Consider the following 19022-nt stretch of genomic DNA (forward strand, 5'->3'; position numbering starts at 1 on the left):
GAAAAAAAGAGGCCGACATGGAAGTAGAAAAACAAACGCACACAAATAGCAGATTTGTCACAGACAAGCAAGCACAACGAAATGTTTGGAGAGCAAAGACTTGTCATAAAACGATTTATGATTTTCGCAGTGTCCTGTGAGTTGTGGCCGCGGTGACCAACAACATCCTCATTACAGCATTTAGCAGTGCGGCGACATCTGTCACACGTGCTACCAACATCCTCTTGTCTTTATGCTTGCAGGCAATAATTGTGGCATTAACCTCGAATATTTTGTGTGCATGTGCAGATGTGAGTAGGTACGTGTGTGAACAGAAAAAATAAAGGATAACACCAGAAAAAGAGGAATAAGGAGAAATACCCCAGAGCTGAACAACAACTGGCAGAATAAAGATCTCATTCGCCACCTTATCTCGCTCATACATAGCCATTCAGTCATTAGTGGTAGACTGCGACATGTGTCTCATGACAAGTCTGTATGCAAGTTAAATTAGGAGGACTGCAACGAGTTGTCGCCATTTATCAGAGACAAGTCCCCCAGGATGCATCTCCCCCACCCGTACACTCATCCCTCCAGTCCTCCTCTCTCGGTCTCTTTGTAGCTGATTTTATGCGTTTACTTGGATATGATGAAAGGACAACGACAGCTGCGGCTATCACGCGCGTACGAGGGGCTTAATGATGGTCAGATATGTGAAAACATAATGTCACTGTCAACATCGCTTGTTTGTGCCCAACAAATAGCCAGCGCCGTTTGGAGAGGATGAAGAACTGTTTTCGTTCTCTGAGTGAATGAAATTGTCTGGAAATTTGTGATGTAAATTTAAAATGTAGGAGTATACCATAATTAGGTGCGAATATATGTTACAGATCAACATTCGAGGAAGAAGTTTTACTTCTTTTGTATTCGAAAAATAAAAGACATTACGTGAAGTATTGAGAAAGGAATTTAAGTGGAATTTCCCATTTTTCGCTCGTAGTGTTTTTATTCAGCAGTCTATACAGCACTGATAAGAGAGGGATAAGAAGTCCTACACTGTTTCCCTCCCACTACCAGGTGGTACACAACAAAATCGTGATGCAACGAAAGCCGTTCTTCCTTCCTTTAGAAGCAATACGTAGTGTTGTCAACGGAGGACACACAGAGCAACGATCATGAAAACTTGTTTACAGAATTGTTGTGATTTATATGAAACGCAGTTCAAAATAAATCTCCTCAGAATTTTCTGCCTGTTTATGTATGGGAAACCGAATCGCTTACAAAAGCGAGAGGCGAGCTGTCTGCCCATGTTATCAGTTCTCTCCACAGTTAGCGATTCTGACAAAGATAAACATATTCTTTGGTTACCAATGTAAGCAGATACACATGTTTGGGAAAGGGAAGTCAGGAACTCCACCAGACTGTCGGCAGACTGCCAAAGTGAAAGTGGGAGAGAGAGAGGGAGTTAGGTTAACCTGTTTTGCATTCCTTGACAATCTCTCATGACGGAAGCAAAGTGGTTGCGAAATGTTTACTGTTGGCAGAACGTTTTATAAAAAAAGGGATCACACATTATTAATCAAAAGATCGGCAAATCACAAGATTCTGATGAGAAATAGAATCCGTCGAACACACCGTATTCTCGTTTCTGCGAATAAAAGAGTTATTGGATCCTCCCGGAGCCCGATAGTCCAGCAGAAAGTTTGTTTGCACACAATGCTCGCGATAGGACATTTCTAATCAGGATGGACCTGTTTGCATCTCCTGCATCAGGCATAGCTTTGTATGAAAATGAGAAGCCGGTGGCGTGGAGTGGTCTCGCATTTCTCTGTAGAAACTTATTGTCTCGGCACGAAATGCTTGTGAAGATGAAAGTCGAGTCAAACTGTGAGTCAAACTCACTGAGTGAGTGAGTGAGGGAAGGAGGGAGGGAGGTACCCAGGTCACCTAAATTCGGATGCTGCCGGAAAGTCAGTCATTTTCAGAATCCCACAGCAAAAGTGGGGCTTTCATCTCAGTCGGGGGCAGCCACCACCTGCTCGAGTCAACTGCCCCCTCCTTGTTTTTACGTTCATTGACGTGAGGTGAGTGGGAGTCACGTGCTTGCTGCCGATAACGTTGACGACCGCCTTGCGCCATAATCACTCCAGCTCATGGGACGCTTCACAAATATCTCTCACAATTGCTCAGGTTAAATACTTGTGGCGACATGTTGGACAGTTAACCCGCTTGTTGTCGGAGCTCCTGCTGTTGCTGCCGCCGGTGTGGCGACGAATCATACATGGAAGCGATGAAGTGCATCTTCCCTTGATGCTGTCATGCTTCCATGTCTCCCCTCCACTTCTCTCCAAAATAAAAATTCCCTACCCGCTACCTGCTTGCGCTTTTGATTTTATTTTCGGGATAGATTGGGTGTGTGGTTTAGAGTATGTGAACCATCGTGTGTACTTGCAAATGGGCGTGTATGTGTGTATGTTTACGTGTGGTGTGAATCCGTGCTGGATGTGTGTGTGAAAGAGAGAGGGCGCGTGTTATATATAGTCAAACAATAAAAAATTATACAGCTATCACCCTCACGGACATAATTTAACATCTGATCAGCTCAAAAACAGTCGCTTGCACACCTCCGGCCTGTAGCATCCCTCTTTGCTGCCCCTCCTCCTTTCCCTAAACACAAACTTCCTCTCTCATCCCTACTCTTTCCGCAGCTGGAAGCATTTCAAGGGGTACACACTGACGATGCTGCATAATTTATACCATTAGCTTGCACAACTCCGATCACATAGGCAACATGGGGCCAAAGAGAGGCCACGTGGGCGACAAGGCGCCGTGGATGGTTGCTGCTGCTGCTGCTGGGCTCATTACTGCGCGGACTCAACATCTCTGCACAGTGACCACGACAGACGGACCTCGTCCTCGGAGCCAGCAAGTTCTGTTGGTGCCATTGGTCCTGAGAGATTTTTGGTTCAGCAAGTGCTAAAGGTAAGTGAAGCCAGAGAGCTTAGACGAGTTTTGTTAGTCTTACACTCAGGATACTACTAATGCTTTCAAATTACACTGCCTTCTTTTTAATGAGAAAACCAGTTTTTTTTTTTTACGTCTTGTCTTAATTTATCATCGATTTCGTTCTTGAATGTTGGCTGTTCTAACAATAAACAGACTAAGACATGTTTGGTTAGACAAGCGTGTAAACAGATAGGCAGGCGAACTGATTTATTAGTTGCTTAACTAATGGACGAAGGCATAGATAGAGATTATTTGCCCTTTCTCCAGTTATTTGCTTGTACTCATGCTGTTACTTAAATTGACTAGTAGTCTGTGTGAGATCGACAACACCATCTCTTATTGTCCATTGTTTCCGAGGAAATGTCAAGGGTCAGACCGCGTTCTCGTCAATGGATTTCCCGGGATACACTGGTCTCCTTCACTATTTTTACATTATTCCTATTGTAATGTGTTGTTAATTTTGATTCAGCATCACAAGTTTCTAACTTAATAGACATTTTCATTCTGCTTAGCTAACCTAGTACAAACATAAACTGCATCTAAACTAGTAAACTGCAGAGAATTTTGAAGATGTTGAGAACCTTTGCATGATGCTGTTAGTCATCACTTTATCTACTGAAATAAAACATTCATAAAGGAAAGATAATTCAGTTCAGAATTCAGTGAAAACTTTACACTTTCGCCACTACTGAAAAAATATTTGGCTAGTGTGACTAAAAGTCGAATGAAAACCATGAGGATTCAAGAAAAGAATCAACACGCTTGAAGGAAGTATGCTTTTGATGATCTACTTTGTCACATATATAGTATACAGTGTATGTTCACGTCTTTTATTATTTTTTTTACTGGTGTGGAATTGCATTAATCACAACATGAAAATGTGAATGAAATGAGAATGAAAACCTAAAAATTTGGCTTTAGGGATTTTTGTGAGAAATATTATCACATGTCCTTGTGTAATGAACCATACATAGAAAAGCAAATATTTTATTATTTCTTGCCTACCAAATGTTACTGGCACAGTTTTCTGTTAAAACATTTGGAAATAACACTCAAAATTAAGTTTCTTGTTATTCCACTGGCTGCAAAGGAAAGAAAACAGTATTCATGGGTGAGAGAGATTATAAAGAAGGCTGAGAGAATGATCACCTCAGAGCGTACTATGTCGTTACATTCAATACACATCCTGCCCTTGCATTGAGAGAATGGTCGTCTCAGACCGGATGAAATCATGGAAACATGTATTGTCCTGACATCCATCCCCCTCCAGAACTCTATAAGTCATAACAGTTAACAAAAGAAAAGTCTTGCTGTGGATCCCAGCCCACGGTAACATTCGTGGGAATAGGTAAGCGAATAAACTGACAGCACGGACGTGTATAGGTGGACTGCTGTTGTCTGCCGAGACCAACGCTTAGTCTCTTGAGAAGTTAGTTTCGGCGAGCCTAAGCAATGAATGTGACTAAACCGGAAGCTTTGTACACACAAGCCTCGTATTAGTAGTTAGCGAGAAAAAAAATCGTCTGCTAAGCAGTCCCGTAATAAAGTTCGTGCCGATATATAGCGAGAAACAAGTTTTGTTTTGATTGCGTGCAGCAGGCAATGAATATATCATGAATATAGAATTAAATTGTAATTTTTGTACTCGGGGACTGAATCTTTAAATGGGACACATGCACAATTAAAGGTGTAACCTAAAACTGACCACGTGTCCCCAGCCTGTCACAAACATTATAAACATGCATAAGCTGTAATAATAGTTAATCATATCAATCTCCCTCAACGCGGTGTTCTAGGTGTGAACTTTCTTCAGGCCATAGAGCTACATAGTCTTACCACAGCGATGACTGGCAAAAAATACGACTGTAAAATTTAGTCAAAAATCACATGTTTCTTTACTCCAAACCAAAACGAAGGTATAAGCTTTTATAAGCCTTAATTGTGTTCCTTGTGATTGGGTGTGCGTGCGTGCATCGTGCGTGTTTGTGTTTGAAGTGGATATTTCTCTGCTTCTTCGTTGCATTGTTGCATAATTTGAGTGTTAGCAACGCAGAAGCTGGCGGGAAAAAAGCGAAAAAAATATAGTTTCGAGTTGATTTTTAACAGATCGTTAAGTGAATTTACCTAACAAAGGGAAGCAATTTTAATAACGCTGCCTGTCGATAGAGAACTGACTGAGACAAAAGCAGAACATTTTTTTTAAAGTTTGGAAATGAACATAAAAGAAAAAAATTACAGGTTTTTTTGCATTACGATTATTACTAAATATTTCTATAGCTGTTTCTATAACATATTCCAAAATTTAATAATATAAAATGTAGAAAAAAAATTGTGTAATTTCACCATGTACATTTTTTTTTTTTTTTTTGCATTACCATTGTGCTTAGAAGCAAAACTCTGAATCGCCGTGAAAGACATGAACAGGCGAGACGAGTGCTTGAGCAGAAAGAAAAATCGAAATCGAAAACGAAGAAAAAACCGAGGAAATAATGAGACAACATTTCACCGTAATGCGTTAGAACAGACTGATTTTTGTAATGGACTCATGATAAAGGGAAGTAGATGTAGAAGGTATTTGTACACATTTCAATGTTGATTTTTGCCAGACTACTGTGGGAGCTTTCGCTGAGGCTGTAAATGGTAAAAAACTACATAAGACCACTTCATTCCCCTGTAAAGTGAGATACTAGCGTTAGTGTTTCTCAACGAAAATACAACTGTTATTTACTGTTCGCCGTCTGACGTAAATGACTGAGATAAATAAAACATTTTGTAGTACCTTTTAAAGGATTTTTATAAACATTCTTAATGCAGCTTTCGTGATCACTTTGCGTAAACAGAAACACTACTGAAACTGATAAAGCATTGACTCATTGACTGAATAATCTTTTATTCTACTTATTCTACTTTTCTCTGGCAAAGGAATTCGAGCTTACACAGTAAACATTTTTCTCTCTCTCTCTGTCTCTTGACGGTGACGTTTGTGTGTTCTTACGATGTAATGTTCAGATCTCACTAGTTAAACATAGGTCATTTATGTGAAAATTTTTATGTCGACCGCATACTGTTGAGTCTGCTGTCAGCACGAAATTCTCTGTTCATATCACATACCCACAAATTTCGTCTTTTTAGGCATTTATCGTCTGAAAAGCAGATAAAACTTTAATTTTCTCCTGTCTTTTTCAATTTACTGTTGCGGAAGTTTATAACACAACATGATCTTTTCTACCCCATCTCTTTAAGTCTCGGTAAAAACAACTGAATGGCTAACAGACCTGACTCTCCCAGCGACCTCAAAATATTAGGGGACGACCTTTACTTTGTATCCCCTAATAAGTCCTTTTAAATGTTTATTAATTAACCAAATGCAAAGTTTTTTTGTTGGTTACGAGGCTATGTATGTGTTGTAACCAAACGACCATCCTTGGCCGTTAAAGTGGTATCAAGTAAAAGAAATCATAAATATTTTGTCTGTTGTCAGCAGGAGCTCAATGGCCAACAACACTTCGTCTGAGATAAAAACAGCCTCGTGTGGTTTAGTTCTGGCACTGGTCCTGTCGGCATCGTGTGTCCTCCTTCACATGCAATGTGTGGCCACAGTGGGAGGAGGCAGCCGACCTGGGCACGACCCTCACTAGCAGCCTCCTGGCGCTGAAGATGCTCCAACCAGTCCCAGGTCATCAGCCAACCTCGCGGCTCCTGGATCTCGTGACATCATCGGCTTTGGTCGGTGTCCTGTCAGGAGCCGTCCTACATCCGGTCAAAGCGATGTCGCCGGTGGACGAACTGATTGCAAACATGTCGACCTGGAATCTGACGTCAGAGGAATTTTTCCAGAAGAAGCTGCTCATCTTACACAGACGATACTGCTTTTCATCGAGGCTGTGTTTTCTGAATCTTCCTGCTGACAGCTGCGACTACTGCGCCCCCTGCCAGTGCGACGACGACTGTCATCACTACAGCGACTGTTGTCCGGATAAACTTTTCCTAAATGTTGACGAGGTTGGTAAGAACTGAAATCCCCAGCAAACATATAGTTACGCTTCATGAAGACTTTACAAACAACAAAATTTGTTAATTTTCTATGTTGGTAAATAACTTTGTCAATTAGTTTCGTATTTATCATGCGTTGCTACGCTCACTTTTGGATTTCTCAGCGAAGAAGCAGAAGACAGGTCAGGCGATCCCACAATGCATCCTAGCAAATGTTCCTGGTTTATTCGCTGACAAGATCGAGTGCAGGCCATTGTTTTCGGGAGGAAACGGAAAGCAGTGAGGTCGTGTGACCCACGGGAACGAGATTTAGTAAACAGGGTCATGCAACGCGGATCTACATAGAGAGGAAAACAGAGTAGGATAGACACATAAACTGCATTGTGGATTTGAATCTTTCTTTTCTCTCTTTCTCTCTCTCTCTTTCTCTCCCACACACACTATGCAAACGTGCGCACGCTCTATAAAAAGAAATTAAAAAAAAAAAAATCAAATAAAGGAAGCGATCAAATCTGGAGTCGTACGCATGCGCAGTTTGAATTCAAACACTGCAGTGCTGCCATCTGTAACTCGTGCCTTTTCTTTGTTCACAAAATTCAAATCATAAGGTTGATGTTGCCCATGACATAATCTCGCATTTTATGCGATAACAATTCCGTGTCGAAGGCCCTGCGGAAGTCAGAAAATATCCACTGGAAAGCCGACATTGACAATTTTTGTAACATCCTCCGTTGCTTCCATCAGATTTTTGCCAGATTTTGTCCACCGCTTGAGTAACGGTATTAACTGATTTCCTGCGATATTGAGATATAAAAAGGCATTTATACTACAGAAAATTGGTTTTACATTTTTTAAAAAAGCACAGTATTGAAGCGTTATAATTCGTTCCTACATTAAAGCTTATGATAATTGAAACATTTACCAATCTGGGAACATTTTTACTTCGATGACATCAGATTTGGTTGTTTTGCACATTTTTGCAATCGCTTGTGCCATGTAAACAAGATGTGATGTATCTGTCAACACTGGGTCATATTTCTTGCTGGTATCGCTAATGATGACTGTGTCGGTGTGAATTACTTCATTAACCCCGCTGACGACACGTGATCAGGAACGCCGGCCTTTAACGATGCAATTAAACAGAGTCGTCCTTCCAATGAAGAAGTCATCCCGCTTTCTGCTCCTATGGTCCTATCGACCTTGGGGTATCAGATGAACTTTCTTGTGTTAGAGTGTTGGGCATCCTCGCCAGAAGTCAACTTTGTCCACTATCAACCTTTTTTAGGCATGGTGGTGTATGGAAAAAAGCCAGGAACAATACCTTCAAAGCAGTAAGCATTAACAACATCAAAGGAAGGCATTGCCGACCAGCTGTTGGTGTCTAGTAATTCTAGTCGTCATGGAGAACTCAACAGATACAGTGGCATGGCTTCCTCATCGTTAAGCAGATCTTTAACGGAATACAAGCAATTCCTGTACGACATGGCCAGAATTTACGAAAACAGATGCCTTGCCAACCGTTACAAATACATAAAGGTAAACAGATAACTTGGCAAATGGAAACAAATATCTTAGAGACCTAATGACAAATATGTCGACAACTTAGAACAGATACCATGGCAACCGCAAATACTTTGGTATAGAAAGATATGTCTTTGAATATCTTGACGACTTTAAGCACCCTTGTTATCGTAAAAAAATTCATTGACAACTCAACAAACACATTAAGGCCAGAGTTAGCTCATTGCTTGGACCCAGGGCAGTCAGATATAGTGAACGAATGAATGAATTAGTTATAACGAATAAATGAGTTAACGTGGCTGGCACTTTCATTTTATTCATTGTACAGGTACCCCCACTGAATCTGAAGTTGGGATGTAGAGACAACCTCTATGTGGACTACCCACCATCTCGGCGTGAAACCCTGTTGGTCAACGCCAGCAGCTACTTCATGAAGGACAGCTGCCCACCCGCGACACCCGCTACTCTGGCTGCCAACTGTCGCAACAACGTCGACTACCTCCCCGTGTCCGTGTTGACCAACAAGTCTGGACACGGCAACCTCGCGGTCACGGTGTTTCCCAGCAAACACTGCGCAGCCTGCAACGGCTTCGAAGAAGAGGACATGGTCGTTTGGAAGGTCAGTGGGGCAAGCGGGAGCTTGAGGTACGCGAGTCCATACGAATGTTTGAATTGAAGAATGTCTATATCAAACGAACATCACGCGTTCACACACACACACATTACAAACACATGACTGCCACGATAAAGCTGTTGCAGGTGCGTATGATCCTCACAGGTGCTGGTCGGGTGCAAATCTGGAGAGAATCGTACCCTAAAGGACGGCTTGATGTCGTTGGTGACCCAAGCTGTAGAAGACCCAGACTGCATCCTCACTTACCACCCTCCCCGCGACCTCCCGCTTGTGCGCACGTGCCACTCTCCTAGCGACATGGTGACGTCATGCAACGTGACGGGCGCGTGGTCCGGCAGCAGTGACGCAGAGTTCCTGCAGCGGGCCTGCGCTGCGTACCTTGATCCCAAAGTTTCGGAGAACCGGACGTTCCAGAACGTCTTTTGCTACCTGTGCAACTTCGATGATCCCAAGCCTTTCCACAGGTAGCGACAATGGCAATTCACGTCGCCATCACGTAGTCATCACGTAGTCACGTTTACGGTGCAGTGCAGTAGTCCTTTTATAGCTCAATCATTTCCATTACCAACTGTCCCTCTTTACTTCACTGGGATGTTTGTGGTTGTGACGATCTTTCTCGAAGGCCAAAAAAAAAACAAAAACACCCACAGTATATAAAGCGAGTTATTAATCTTACTAGCAGTAAACGGGTTGATGAAAATGATGATAATATGTTTTTTTTAATAATAAAATAATAAAGACATACGTATTAATGTTTAAGTAGGGCAAGGTGCCATGACGACGCAACAACACTAAACCATACATCTACAGCGAGAACGAAATAGGGGAAGGCAGGAAACGGGTAGGTGGGGAAGAAAGAGAGGAGGAGCAACAGGAAAAGAAGCAGCTGGTAGGTGGGGAGGGAGAAAAACACTGTACTTCCGTTGCCGAATACGAGCTCTTAGTTCGTCACGAATAGGGAAATCAAGAGCAGCAAGTGTTTCACTATTTCTTTATACTGACTCCACGCTTGAACCAGTTTCACTCAACTAAATAGAGTGACCTGAACAAAATAGTTGATACTGGGGGTAACAGTGGTCGGGTGGTGGTCATGTCAGTGCTTGGAAGGGGGACAGTAGTAAATTCCTCGTCATAACAGGACAATCACGGTGATTCTCTTTTTTTCCGATAGATGCTGGCGCAGTCCACAGATGGCCGTCATGCCCTTCTCTGCTCTTCTCGACTTCAGTGATGTCATCTTTGGACGAGTGGACAGAAGTGCTCTGTGTCAAAGTGACCAAGTGTATGACGAGGAAAAGGTGAAGGTTATCTTGTGAAAAATCCTCAGGAATGGGAATATTCTCCCTGATCCTTAAATTGTCTTTATCAGTCAGCGTCTGTTGAGAGTAATTTTTTTAAATCTTTTTTTTTTACATTTAGAACACCGTAAGACACTAAAGACAGTAAGACAGTAGTTACAAACTCATTGGTTTGATTTATCTTCTCTTAATACCTACAGCCCTAACAAGACGGTCAAAGATGAGGACTATACGCATCATGAACACCTTTCTAAGATTATCCTACCTCCGAGGTCTGTGCCTCGATCCCGCAATGCTTCCGACTCGTAGCTAACTGAGGGGTAGCGTTACCACTACTTCGTGACAGCGGCCCACATCTAAGGATCGAATGAATACATAGAAATCACCGAACTGTAGACCTGCTGAGGAATTTTTCAGAGGTCTCGGTGCTTGAACAGTCATTCACATTTACCTGCTCAACAACGTCCTCATAGAAAAATGAGAAAATAGAGTAGTGGGGGTCGATGAAATTATTATTGAATAAGTGAAACTAAATATAAGTGTTGTTTTATCTGACACAAGTAGTTTTACTCTGACTTTATTTGTCACAGGATCTTTGTCGTCCTGTTCGCTGTTCTCGGGTCGCCAGTATGTCCGAGAAAACTGTGTCCCTGTCCTGTCCAGCGGCCTGGGACTTGCGTACACCTTGTACTTCGACATCTACCTCGACACTCACCTGACCCTGACACAGGATGTCGTGCGCGATTTTCCCGTCATGCTCCAGAGCTACCTGTTGCTGAATATTCTCAAGTTAAAAGTCCGCTTCACGGTGAGTTGTTATTCCTGCACAGTGAGATGATCATTAAGTTTAAAGGGTCTTTCCCTCTTTCTTTCGCTCTCTCTCTCACACACACAAACACTATAAAAAGGGAAGCAAACTGTGCTTATTGACAACACTGCTTGTGAGTTTTTCTTTATTTTTTCGTATTTTATGACTTTCTCAAAGGATAATAAAATGAAATAAAGGCATAAGAAGCAATAAGTAAGCAGCGCTCGATGGACTTTTGAATTATTTCTATTTTCGCGACGTCCCAAAGGATAATAAAAATTAAAAATAAATAATGATTAAGCTTGACGGTGGACTTTAAATATCTTCTTTCTTTCCTTCTTTGCAGGAGTTCGTGGTTGTGTTCGACACGACTGACGAGAACAGCACCTGCTCCGCCAACACCAGCTTCCTGGCGTTGTTCAGTACCCTGGTGGTCACACGGGAAGCGTCGGTGGCCAGGATCGAGTCTCAGTTGCTCTCTTTGCGCAACACCACCTTATCTTTTGGGGTGACTTTGTGTAGTCATTTTTTTACATTGTCTTATTTAATTCCTTGGGAATTAACTCTGGCTGCTTTGTTTATCCTATTTCTCTTTCGTCCCTTCTTCCCTTCATTTTATTATTTTTTCACGGACTAAAATTGTTGTGAGAAAGGCGAGACAGAGCTACTGAAGGCCTGGTCGTCTTCTTTCTGTCTCTATCTTCCTTTCTTTCTTCGTTCCTTTTTTAATTTATTTCGTTTTTATATTTTTTTCTTTATTTTTTCAGTTCTTTCCTTTCTTGTGCTCGTTGTCTCTTTCCTTCCTGTTGTCTTCTGTAATCTTTCTATTTCTCATTGTGCCTATACGCTGAACAACAGGGGAATAGAGAGACATGGGTAGAGGTGGGTTACACAGGACATGAGACAAAAAGTTGCTAACCTTACCTGCCATGCTCCTGCAGTTTCGGGACCAGACCCTGCTGCTGACGTCACGCCCCAATGAACGTGTGTGGCTGAACCACTTCCGACACAGCAAAAAAGGCGGCGCGTGTACGGTGTCGGTCTCCATCCCCCTCCCAGTCGTTGGCGGCGATGAAACGCTGGTCTACACCAGGGTCAACGACCTCTTGCCGCTTCCACAGATGGCGCTCTTTGCAGGATGAATACAACGTCGACATGGCAACACTAGAGCTGGCTGTGCCCTGGCTCCAGGAGGAGATAACTCTCGAAAGGTACAGCCTCGCCAGGTAAGGGAAGATAATTTTGAAAATTATCTTCTCTTACTTCTTGTAAGAGGTCTCAAGTGCCATCAGCAAGTGTAATAACATCCACACGTGCGTAACACGTGTATAAACAATCTAATGTCATGACAGTGACAATGATGGCTGTGAGCAAGGTACTTGTAATTGTCGTCATCAAGTGTGTGAGTAGGAAATACTCGTAATTACTATGTTAGAGAGTTTGTTCTCATAGAGTAGTTCCCACACATGTAGGGTCAAGATGAAGCCAACCTCAAACTTGAGGAGAAGGCGGCATTATTCTGTACTCTTTGAATCTGGTCCACTAGGCAGCTAGGTAGATTGGTGTGTAGACAGTTGCAGTTATCCAACTAGGACAACACAAAATATCATTATTTCTTTTCTGTTTCTTATTTTATTCAGCTCTCTCTCTCTCTCTCGTGGGAGCAAACAGACAAACAAACCGGGAAAAACACAACTACTGTAAAAATATCACCTACAGCAAAGAGCCTTGATTTCTTGAGTGGATTTTATCAGAAAGGTTAAAGGTTGGGGGATTTCACACGGTTTGTTTGCACACCGAAATCGAAATTAAAGTTAAAATCCTCTTTTACCTTCACTGGACTTTGTTCGATAGCATCTGTGAACCACGGACTTTCCAGCTTCTTCTCCCTGTGGGCTGTTAAGATAAACTTTGTTTTTGAAAAATACCTCCTTTTAGTGAAGTGCAGTGAGTGTGTGTGTGTTTGTGGGTTTTTCTCGTGCGAGTTGTTGTATCTCACCACCAATAGACGAAGCCAGTCTTCGGAAGATGCATGCTGGGATCTGGACGGAGGATGAAAGGACGTAGTCTAAATGCACACAGTGGCTGCTCGCTGAGACAAAATAAAGATTTTGTTAATTACTCAATTATTCCAGCCTTCATTGCTCATTCTCAATTAGGTGTGTAAGTGCTGTGGGACCCTTTACTTCCTTTTGTAACTCGAAGTAAGCATATTTAAATTTACATTTTTTCCAGGTATCAGACGTCTTCTGACGGCTCTGTTCTCATTCTTCTGAATGATTTTCTGCCGAAAGTTTCAGCCTACAATGGCAGGTGCGTTGAAATAATGTCACAAATGATGTCAACAGAGATTGGTTCCTCATTTCTACCTGTTGTTGTGGTTTTAAGTTGTTATTTGTTGTGGGGGGGAAGACCATTGCGTACTCTTCAGACTCAAGTTTGCAGACGATACCAGCGAGCTATTGCGCCTTTAATATAGAAGAATCATTTAAAGTCATAAAACAGAGATTTTAGTGACAAACAATTATTTATTTTATTAATTAACATAAAATTTCAGATGTAGATGAAAATTATTACAATAGTTTTACGAGTGAACTTATTCCCTTGACAAAAACATTTTCTGCATACAAAACGTTTAGCCATAGTGTCATCAGCCTCCAAAATAATAGGACGGATCTTACATAATCAGAAAGTGAATAAACGAATAGTAGAGTGCACAGAATCATAGAAAGTAAGAAAAAAGCTGATGGAGACTGGTGTTTTCCATCATTTGGCTGTCCCTATCACGGAGCTCGGGCTTTCCGTGGGGATGCTCGTGACATTAGAGGAACTAACCAATGTTTAGTTTCCGACAAAATAAATACGCCTTCCGCCTTCACACACCAGCTGATGCTCAAGCAGCCACTGTAACACTTCGTGCCAAGGCTTCCTATTACAGTAATGACAACATGTTTACTCTCGTTCTTATGATGAAGCGGAAATGAGCCGAAAGTCCCACTTGGAAAGTTCAGCAGCCGAGAACATGTTTTTTCTTGGGAATAGCTGGGCAGGGAGAGAGTGAGTGTGTGATGTTTTCTGAACTTAGATACATTTTTTTGTGCGTGACCTCATCTAGTAGTTTGTGAAAAAAATGTAGGGACTTTGATTAACATTCAAAAAGAGAGGGAGACCTCCCTAATTAAGCGTGTACCGTAAATTTAGGTCATGAGTCGCGACTTTTGTCCCGACCTTTAAACCCTGCGACTTAAACAGGGATGCGACTTATTTGCAAATTTTTCCAGATTTTTCAGATTAAAGTGTGAATTGTTCACATTGCGCTCAGAAGACCAAAATTTACGGTAATTCAGAGACTTTGATCATCACTACTCTAGCCATTGTTTGACTGACTGCAATACGATGCCACGTGATATTTTTATGATGACCGAGTACTTCAACATGGATTGGACAGACTGCTATTAAGAGAAGGATGCGTTTTCACATTATTTATTTAATTTAAATTCAGACACAACGATATGGCTATGGAGGAAGCGGAAGTGATTATCTCCCTTGTGTGCACGTCGCTGTCGCTGGTGGGGCTGTCCTTGACGTTTGTGACGTATGCAGCCTTCAAATCCCTGCAGACAGCTCCTGGAAAAAACAACATGAATCTCGCAGCCTCACTCTTCTTGGCGCAGCTGTTCTATTTGACGGGCTCCAGAAGGACAGAGGTAGCCTTAAGGACTTCATCATCGTCATTGTCGTTGTCATCATCATCATCAGCAGCAGCAGCAGCAGCAGCAGCGTTACCACCACCATGATCGTCTTTCATTCATCTATTTGTTCCGTCTTACAATATTTCTTTTTTACTTGTCCTTCATGCTTGCAATACCAGATTATAATTATCACTCATTACCAATGTCCTCCATGACTACGGTCCCAGATTATAATTATCACTCATTACCATTGTTCTCCATGACTACGGTGCCAGATTCCTGGCGTGTGTCAGGCGCTTGCCATCCTGATCCACTATTTCTGGCTGGCGGCTTTCTGCGCCATGTTTCGTCTGCTCCTACCACATGTGGCGGGTCTTCACTTCCCTCCGCGTCGCCCACGACAACTACGACAGCGCCGAGCGTCGCCGCCAGCTGCTGCAGTACGCCGTGGTGGTGTGGGGTGGCGCTGCCGTCGTGGTGTTGCTGACCCTCCTCTCGCACATCGTGGCGACTGGTGGCGTCAGCATAGGTGAGTTCCGGGTGGGGGTGGAGGGTAGCTGAATTGTCTCCCTTTCCCTCATCGGCTCTATTAAGATGTTGGGTGGAATGTAAAGATGTGCATGCCCAAACACACATGCACACATACTAACACGCATACAAACGTACACAAAACACACCCACACTTCCTGTTGTCATAAGTACAATAGAAGAATTCTTCCTGTTGTACCAGGTCCATCAAGCATCGCTTCGGTTACAGGATGTTACTCACTACAGTTCGGCGAATTTCTTATAACCGTCTTTTAAAGTCTTTGCCAAAATTGGTCAGTCATTCATCAATGTGTGTCAACGGCTGTGAGAGTGTGCACACTTTGTAACGCATTGTATCACCTGCGAGATTCAACAAGTTTCACATCACACTTTTGTAGATTACATCCCCTACAGCACAATCAACTTCAAAGAAATAAAATTCGAACAACAATGTTGATAATTTGCATGCATAACTTTGAACTTGTTTCGCAAAATGTAAACTGCTTTCTGTCCTGGGTCATGGTCCTCGGGTGTTGTCTGTCGTCCGTTGTTACATTTTTAAGGAGTCATGAGAGCTTTGCAACCAAACGGTTCTCAAGCCAAGATGGGCAAAGGTTAAAGAAAGTTTGAGAAAGTTTTTAGGTATGCATCATATATGCAAAATTTGCTCAAACCTGTCATTATTCGTCTGGTTAAAAATGGGTTTTATGCATGGTCACGTTTGTTCGCGAACACACACACACATACAGAAAGGGAGAGAGGAAAAACACACATACACACGCACGAAAGCATACAAGCACACAAATATACGTGTACAAGCCACTTACACTCTGTCTTTCTTTCTTTCAACCATCCAGCAAGAAGATCGTGAGAACATTGTTTTCGTGCTCAATTTGAATAGACGGCAAAGGAAATAGCAGTGGTTTCCGCCACAGGAATAGACGAACGATTAAAATAGCTTTACTTTAAAAAATCGGTCACGACTGTTGCTTACTAGCTTGATATATACATCCTTGTCCCCCGCGTCCTGACATTTCCCCCTCCCTAATATTTATTATTTAGCCGAGACCCTTCACAAGACCCTCTACACAAATATAATTATCTCCTTGATGATGATGATGATGATGATGAGATGATGAGGAGGAGGAGGAGGAGGAGGAGGAGGATCTGTTACAAAGCTGTAGCCCGAGGTAGGTAAGCACTAATCCTTCACACCTGGGTGACGCAGGTTACGGCGGGAGGTACTGCTACCTGTCGACTGCGCTGGGTGTGGCGGCGGCGGTGGGGGTGCCGGTGGCCATCATGGTCACGTGCAACTTGACCTTCTTCGCCCTGGCGGTGCGGGCCATCCGTGCGGCGCCTAAACTTCAAAAGTCTCGGGAAGACGAGCGACACGTGTGGGTATACATGAAACTGTCGTCTCTCACTGGTCTCACGTGGGCGCTGGCTTTCGTCGCCTTTACCACAGAGGTGAGGGTTCGTTCTCTAGCCCCCTCTCCCCATCCTCCATCCCTTTCCCTTCTCCACAACAAAATCTAAAAATAGTGTTCATCCTCGACAGTTTGCTCTTCCAGGAAAGGAAGATAACTTCTCTAAGTAACGAAAGCATAATACTATACATGGCTTTATGCCTTTATTAACCTTTATTTTGATGACGATGACGACGACGACGATGATGATGATGATGATGATTATTATTTGTTATACTTATTGTTATTTTAATTCAATGTTCTGCTGGAAACAGTTTTTTTAACATTGTCATTGTCATTGTCAATCATGCAGGTTCCATATCTCCGTCTCATCTTCACCGTCGTCAACTCGCTGCAGGGTATCTTCATCTTTCTTTCCTTCATCGTCAACCGCCGTGTGATGGCGCTGTACGTGACCTGCATGACGGGAACCCCACAAGCATCTTCTTCACACTGGTTCTGGTCTGACGTCCTCATCCAGCGACACCAAGACCACAACCTCCATCATCTCGTACTCCAGCAACTTGGCAGCGGATGTCGCAGTAGTAGAAGACAAACTGTAATAACGGACAGCGGAAGTTTTTCTCCTTCACACAGGCCATCAACAGGTGTATTCGACCCGAACAGATCACGAATTAAAAATGGATTGTTAAAGCCTAGGTTTAACGAAAGATTTTATAGAAAAAGTCGCATTTAATTACTGCTATTTCCAGCAAATTATTATTATTGTTATTATTAGTTGAAAATACACGATTAAGTCCGCATGCCTAAACATTCTGTTGGCTGTCGCTCGGGAGTTTAGGTCTTACGACGAAATCATTTTTATTTGACACAAGATTGCAGTTCATGTCTTGGAAAATAAAGGACTTGTGAACCAATCGGATTTCGCTTTTGTTTTCCATTGAAAGAAAATTATTTTGCTGTGTGATCCTCATTAAGATTTCATCGAAACGAAGATCTTTTACTGTCTATTTAACTCGTGCGTCTGTCTCCCGTTTCTGTCTATTTATTGTTTTTGTTTGTGTGCGTGTGTGTGTGTATTACAACTAAGTACCTGGGTTGTCGGTAACGGTTATCCCACACACTATCATTGCTAATAACCGACACGATATCAAAAATATAAATTATTATAAGTAAAGACATCGTTGTATCTGGTGTAAACGTAACTTCATCTTTCAACAGAGAAGCGTCAGAATGTAAACGGAAAGACTAGGAGGAATAAATGAACAGAAAAAATCAACTTGTGCATGCTTCCTTTTCCAGCGTGATTTATTTGTAAACAAAAGTTTCCTCAGGATGCATCTTGATAAAGATAACAAAAATTCAGACAAATTAAAATAAACAATTTAAAACAGTGAGAGAATAAAAAAATTTTCTTCTGTTTTAATATATTTAATTTTTGATATCTATATTTTGGAATGACAACATACCTTATACGCTTTTCATCTTGCAGGGATACAAACACGTGGGCTCACATACAAAAATAAACAAAGGAGTAAAAAATAAACTAAGCAAAACAAGTGCTAGTTTCAAGATGATTACAATATAAAGATGTGTGTGTGTGTGGTATTGTGCGTCAGGGAAATGACTTATTTCCCGTGTAAGCGCAGTTCACGAGTGTGTCTGCTGTGTGAGAAGAAAAGAAAAGAAAAAAGGTGAAGTCCGTTAACCCCGTGTGGGAGCATGTGACACGTGACACTAGTAACGACAGCTCACCTCCAGGTGTTTCGCTCAGTGAACAGTGTGTGACATTCCCAACGCAGCCGCCGAGACGGTTGGTTCTACCTGTACAGGTGTGAATACAGACAGGAGAATCTGTGCTTTTAGTTCCTTGCCGACAGAGTAAAGGTAAGCAAATATGTTTTTAAATTGTTCTGAATTCTAAATTCTGATTTCACGGCAAAAGTATTGTTCAAAGAAAGAACATTTCTTATGAGAGTATCGTATATCGGGAGACCACGGACTGACGGGAATTGTAAGTACTCGATGTACTCTAATTTTTCAGTGTGACCACTAGTCATCGGACATAGTTCCATGATGTCATCCCATTATGATCAGCAAGCAGACAGACGAAAGGACAAGTATGAAAACTTT

The 19022-nt window shown here is 42.2% G+C and overlaps 1 protein-coding gene across 2 annotated transcripts; it reads left to right on the forward strand.

Annotated features, from left to right (window-relative positions):
• The first annotated feature begins 2631 nt into the window (after positions 1 to 2631).
• Positions 2632 to 17807, forward strand: LOC112571043. Of its 2 annotated transcripts, none has more exons than XM_025249834.1 (13): positions 2632 to 2961; positions 6467 to 6987; positions 8828 to 9118; positions 9278 to 9597; positions 10305 to 10431; positions 11022 to 11239; positions 11586 to 11747; positions 12181 to 12450; positions 13475 to 13552; positions 14742 to 14946; positions 15207 to 15460; positions 16688 to 16929; positions 17242 to 17807. In XM_025249834.1, exons 2-6 carry the CDS (start codon positions 6643 to 6645, stop codon positions 11148 to 11150), a joined length of 1212 nt encoding a protein of 403 aa, XP_025105619.1. In that variant the 5' UTR covers positions 2632 to 2961; positions 6467 to 6642; the 3' UTR covers positions 11151 to 11239; positions 11586 to 11747; positions 12181 to 12450; positions 13475 to 13552; positions 14742 to 14946; positions 15207 to 15460; positions 16688 to 16929; positions 17242 to 17807. The 2 variants fall into 2 exon arrangements, with proteins under 2 accessions (XP_025105619.1, XP_025105617.1); XM_025249832.1 differs by having other exon boundaries at positions 6470 to 6987.
• The last annotated feature ends 1215 nt before the right edge of the window (positions 17808 to 19022 follow it).

The sequence above is a fragment of the Pomacea canaliculata genome, linkage group LG8 (genome assembly GCF_003073045.1).
Source record: "Pomacea canaliculata isolate SZHN2017 linkage group LG8, ASM307304v1, whole genome shotgun sequence".
NCBI lineage: Eukaryota > Metazoa > Mollusca > Gastropoda > Architaenioglossa > Ampullariidae > Pomacea > Pomacea canaliculata.

Excerpts from the sequence above, each read along its gene's own strand:
- LOC112571043 (XM_025249834.1), top strand. The coding sequence starts at position 6,643 with ATGCTCCAACCAGTCCCAGGTCATCAGCCAACCTCGCGGCTCCTGGAT. Across the intron at positions 6,988-8,827 it reads TTTTCCTAAATGTTGACGAG|GTACCCCCACTGAATCTGAA; the intron begins GTTGGTAAGAAC and ends TTCATTGTACAG. Across the intron at positions 9,119-9,277 it reads AGGACATGGTCGTTTGGAAG|GTGCTGGTCGGGTGCAAATC; the intron begins GTCAGTGGGGCA and ends TGATCCTCACAG.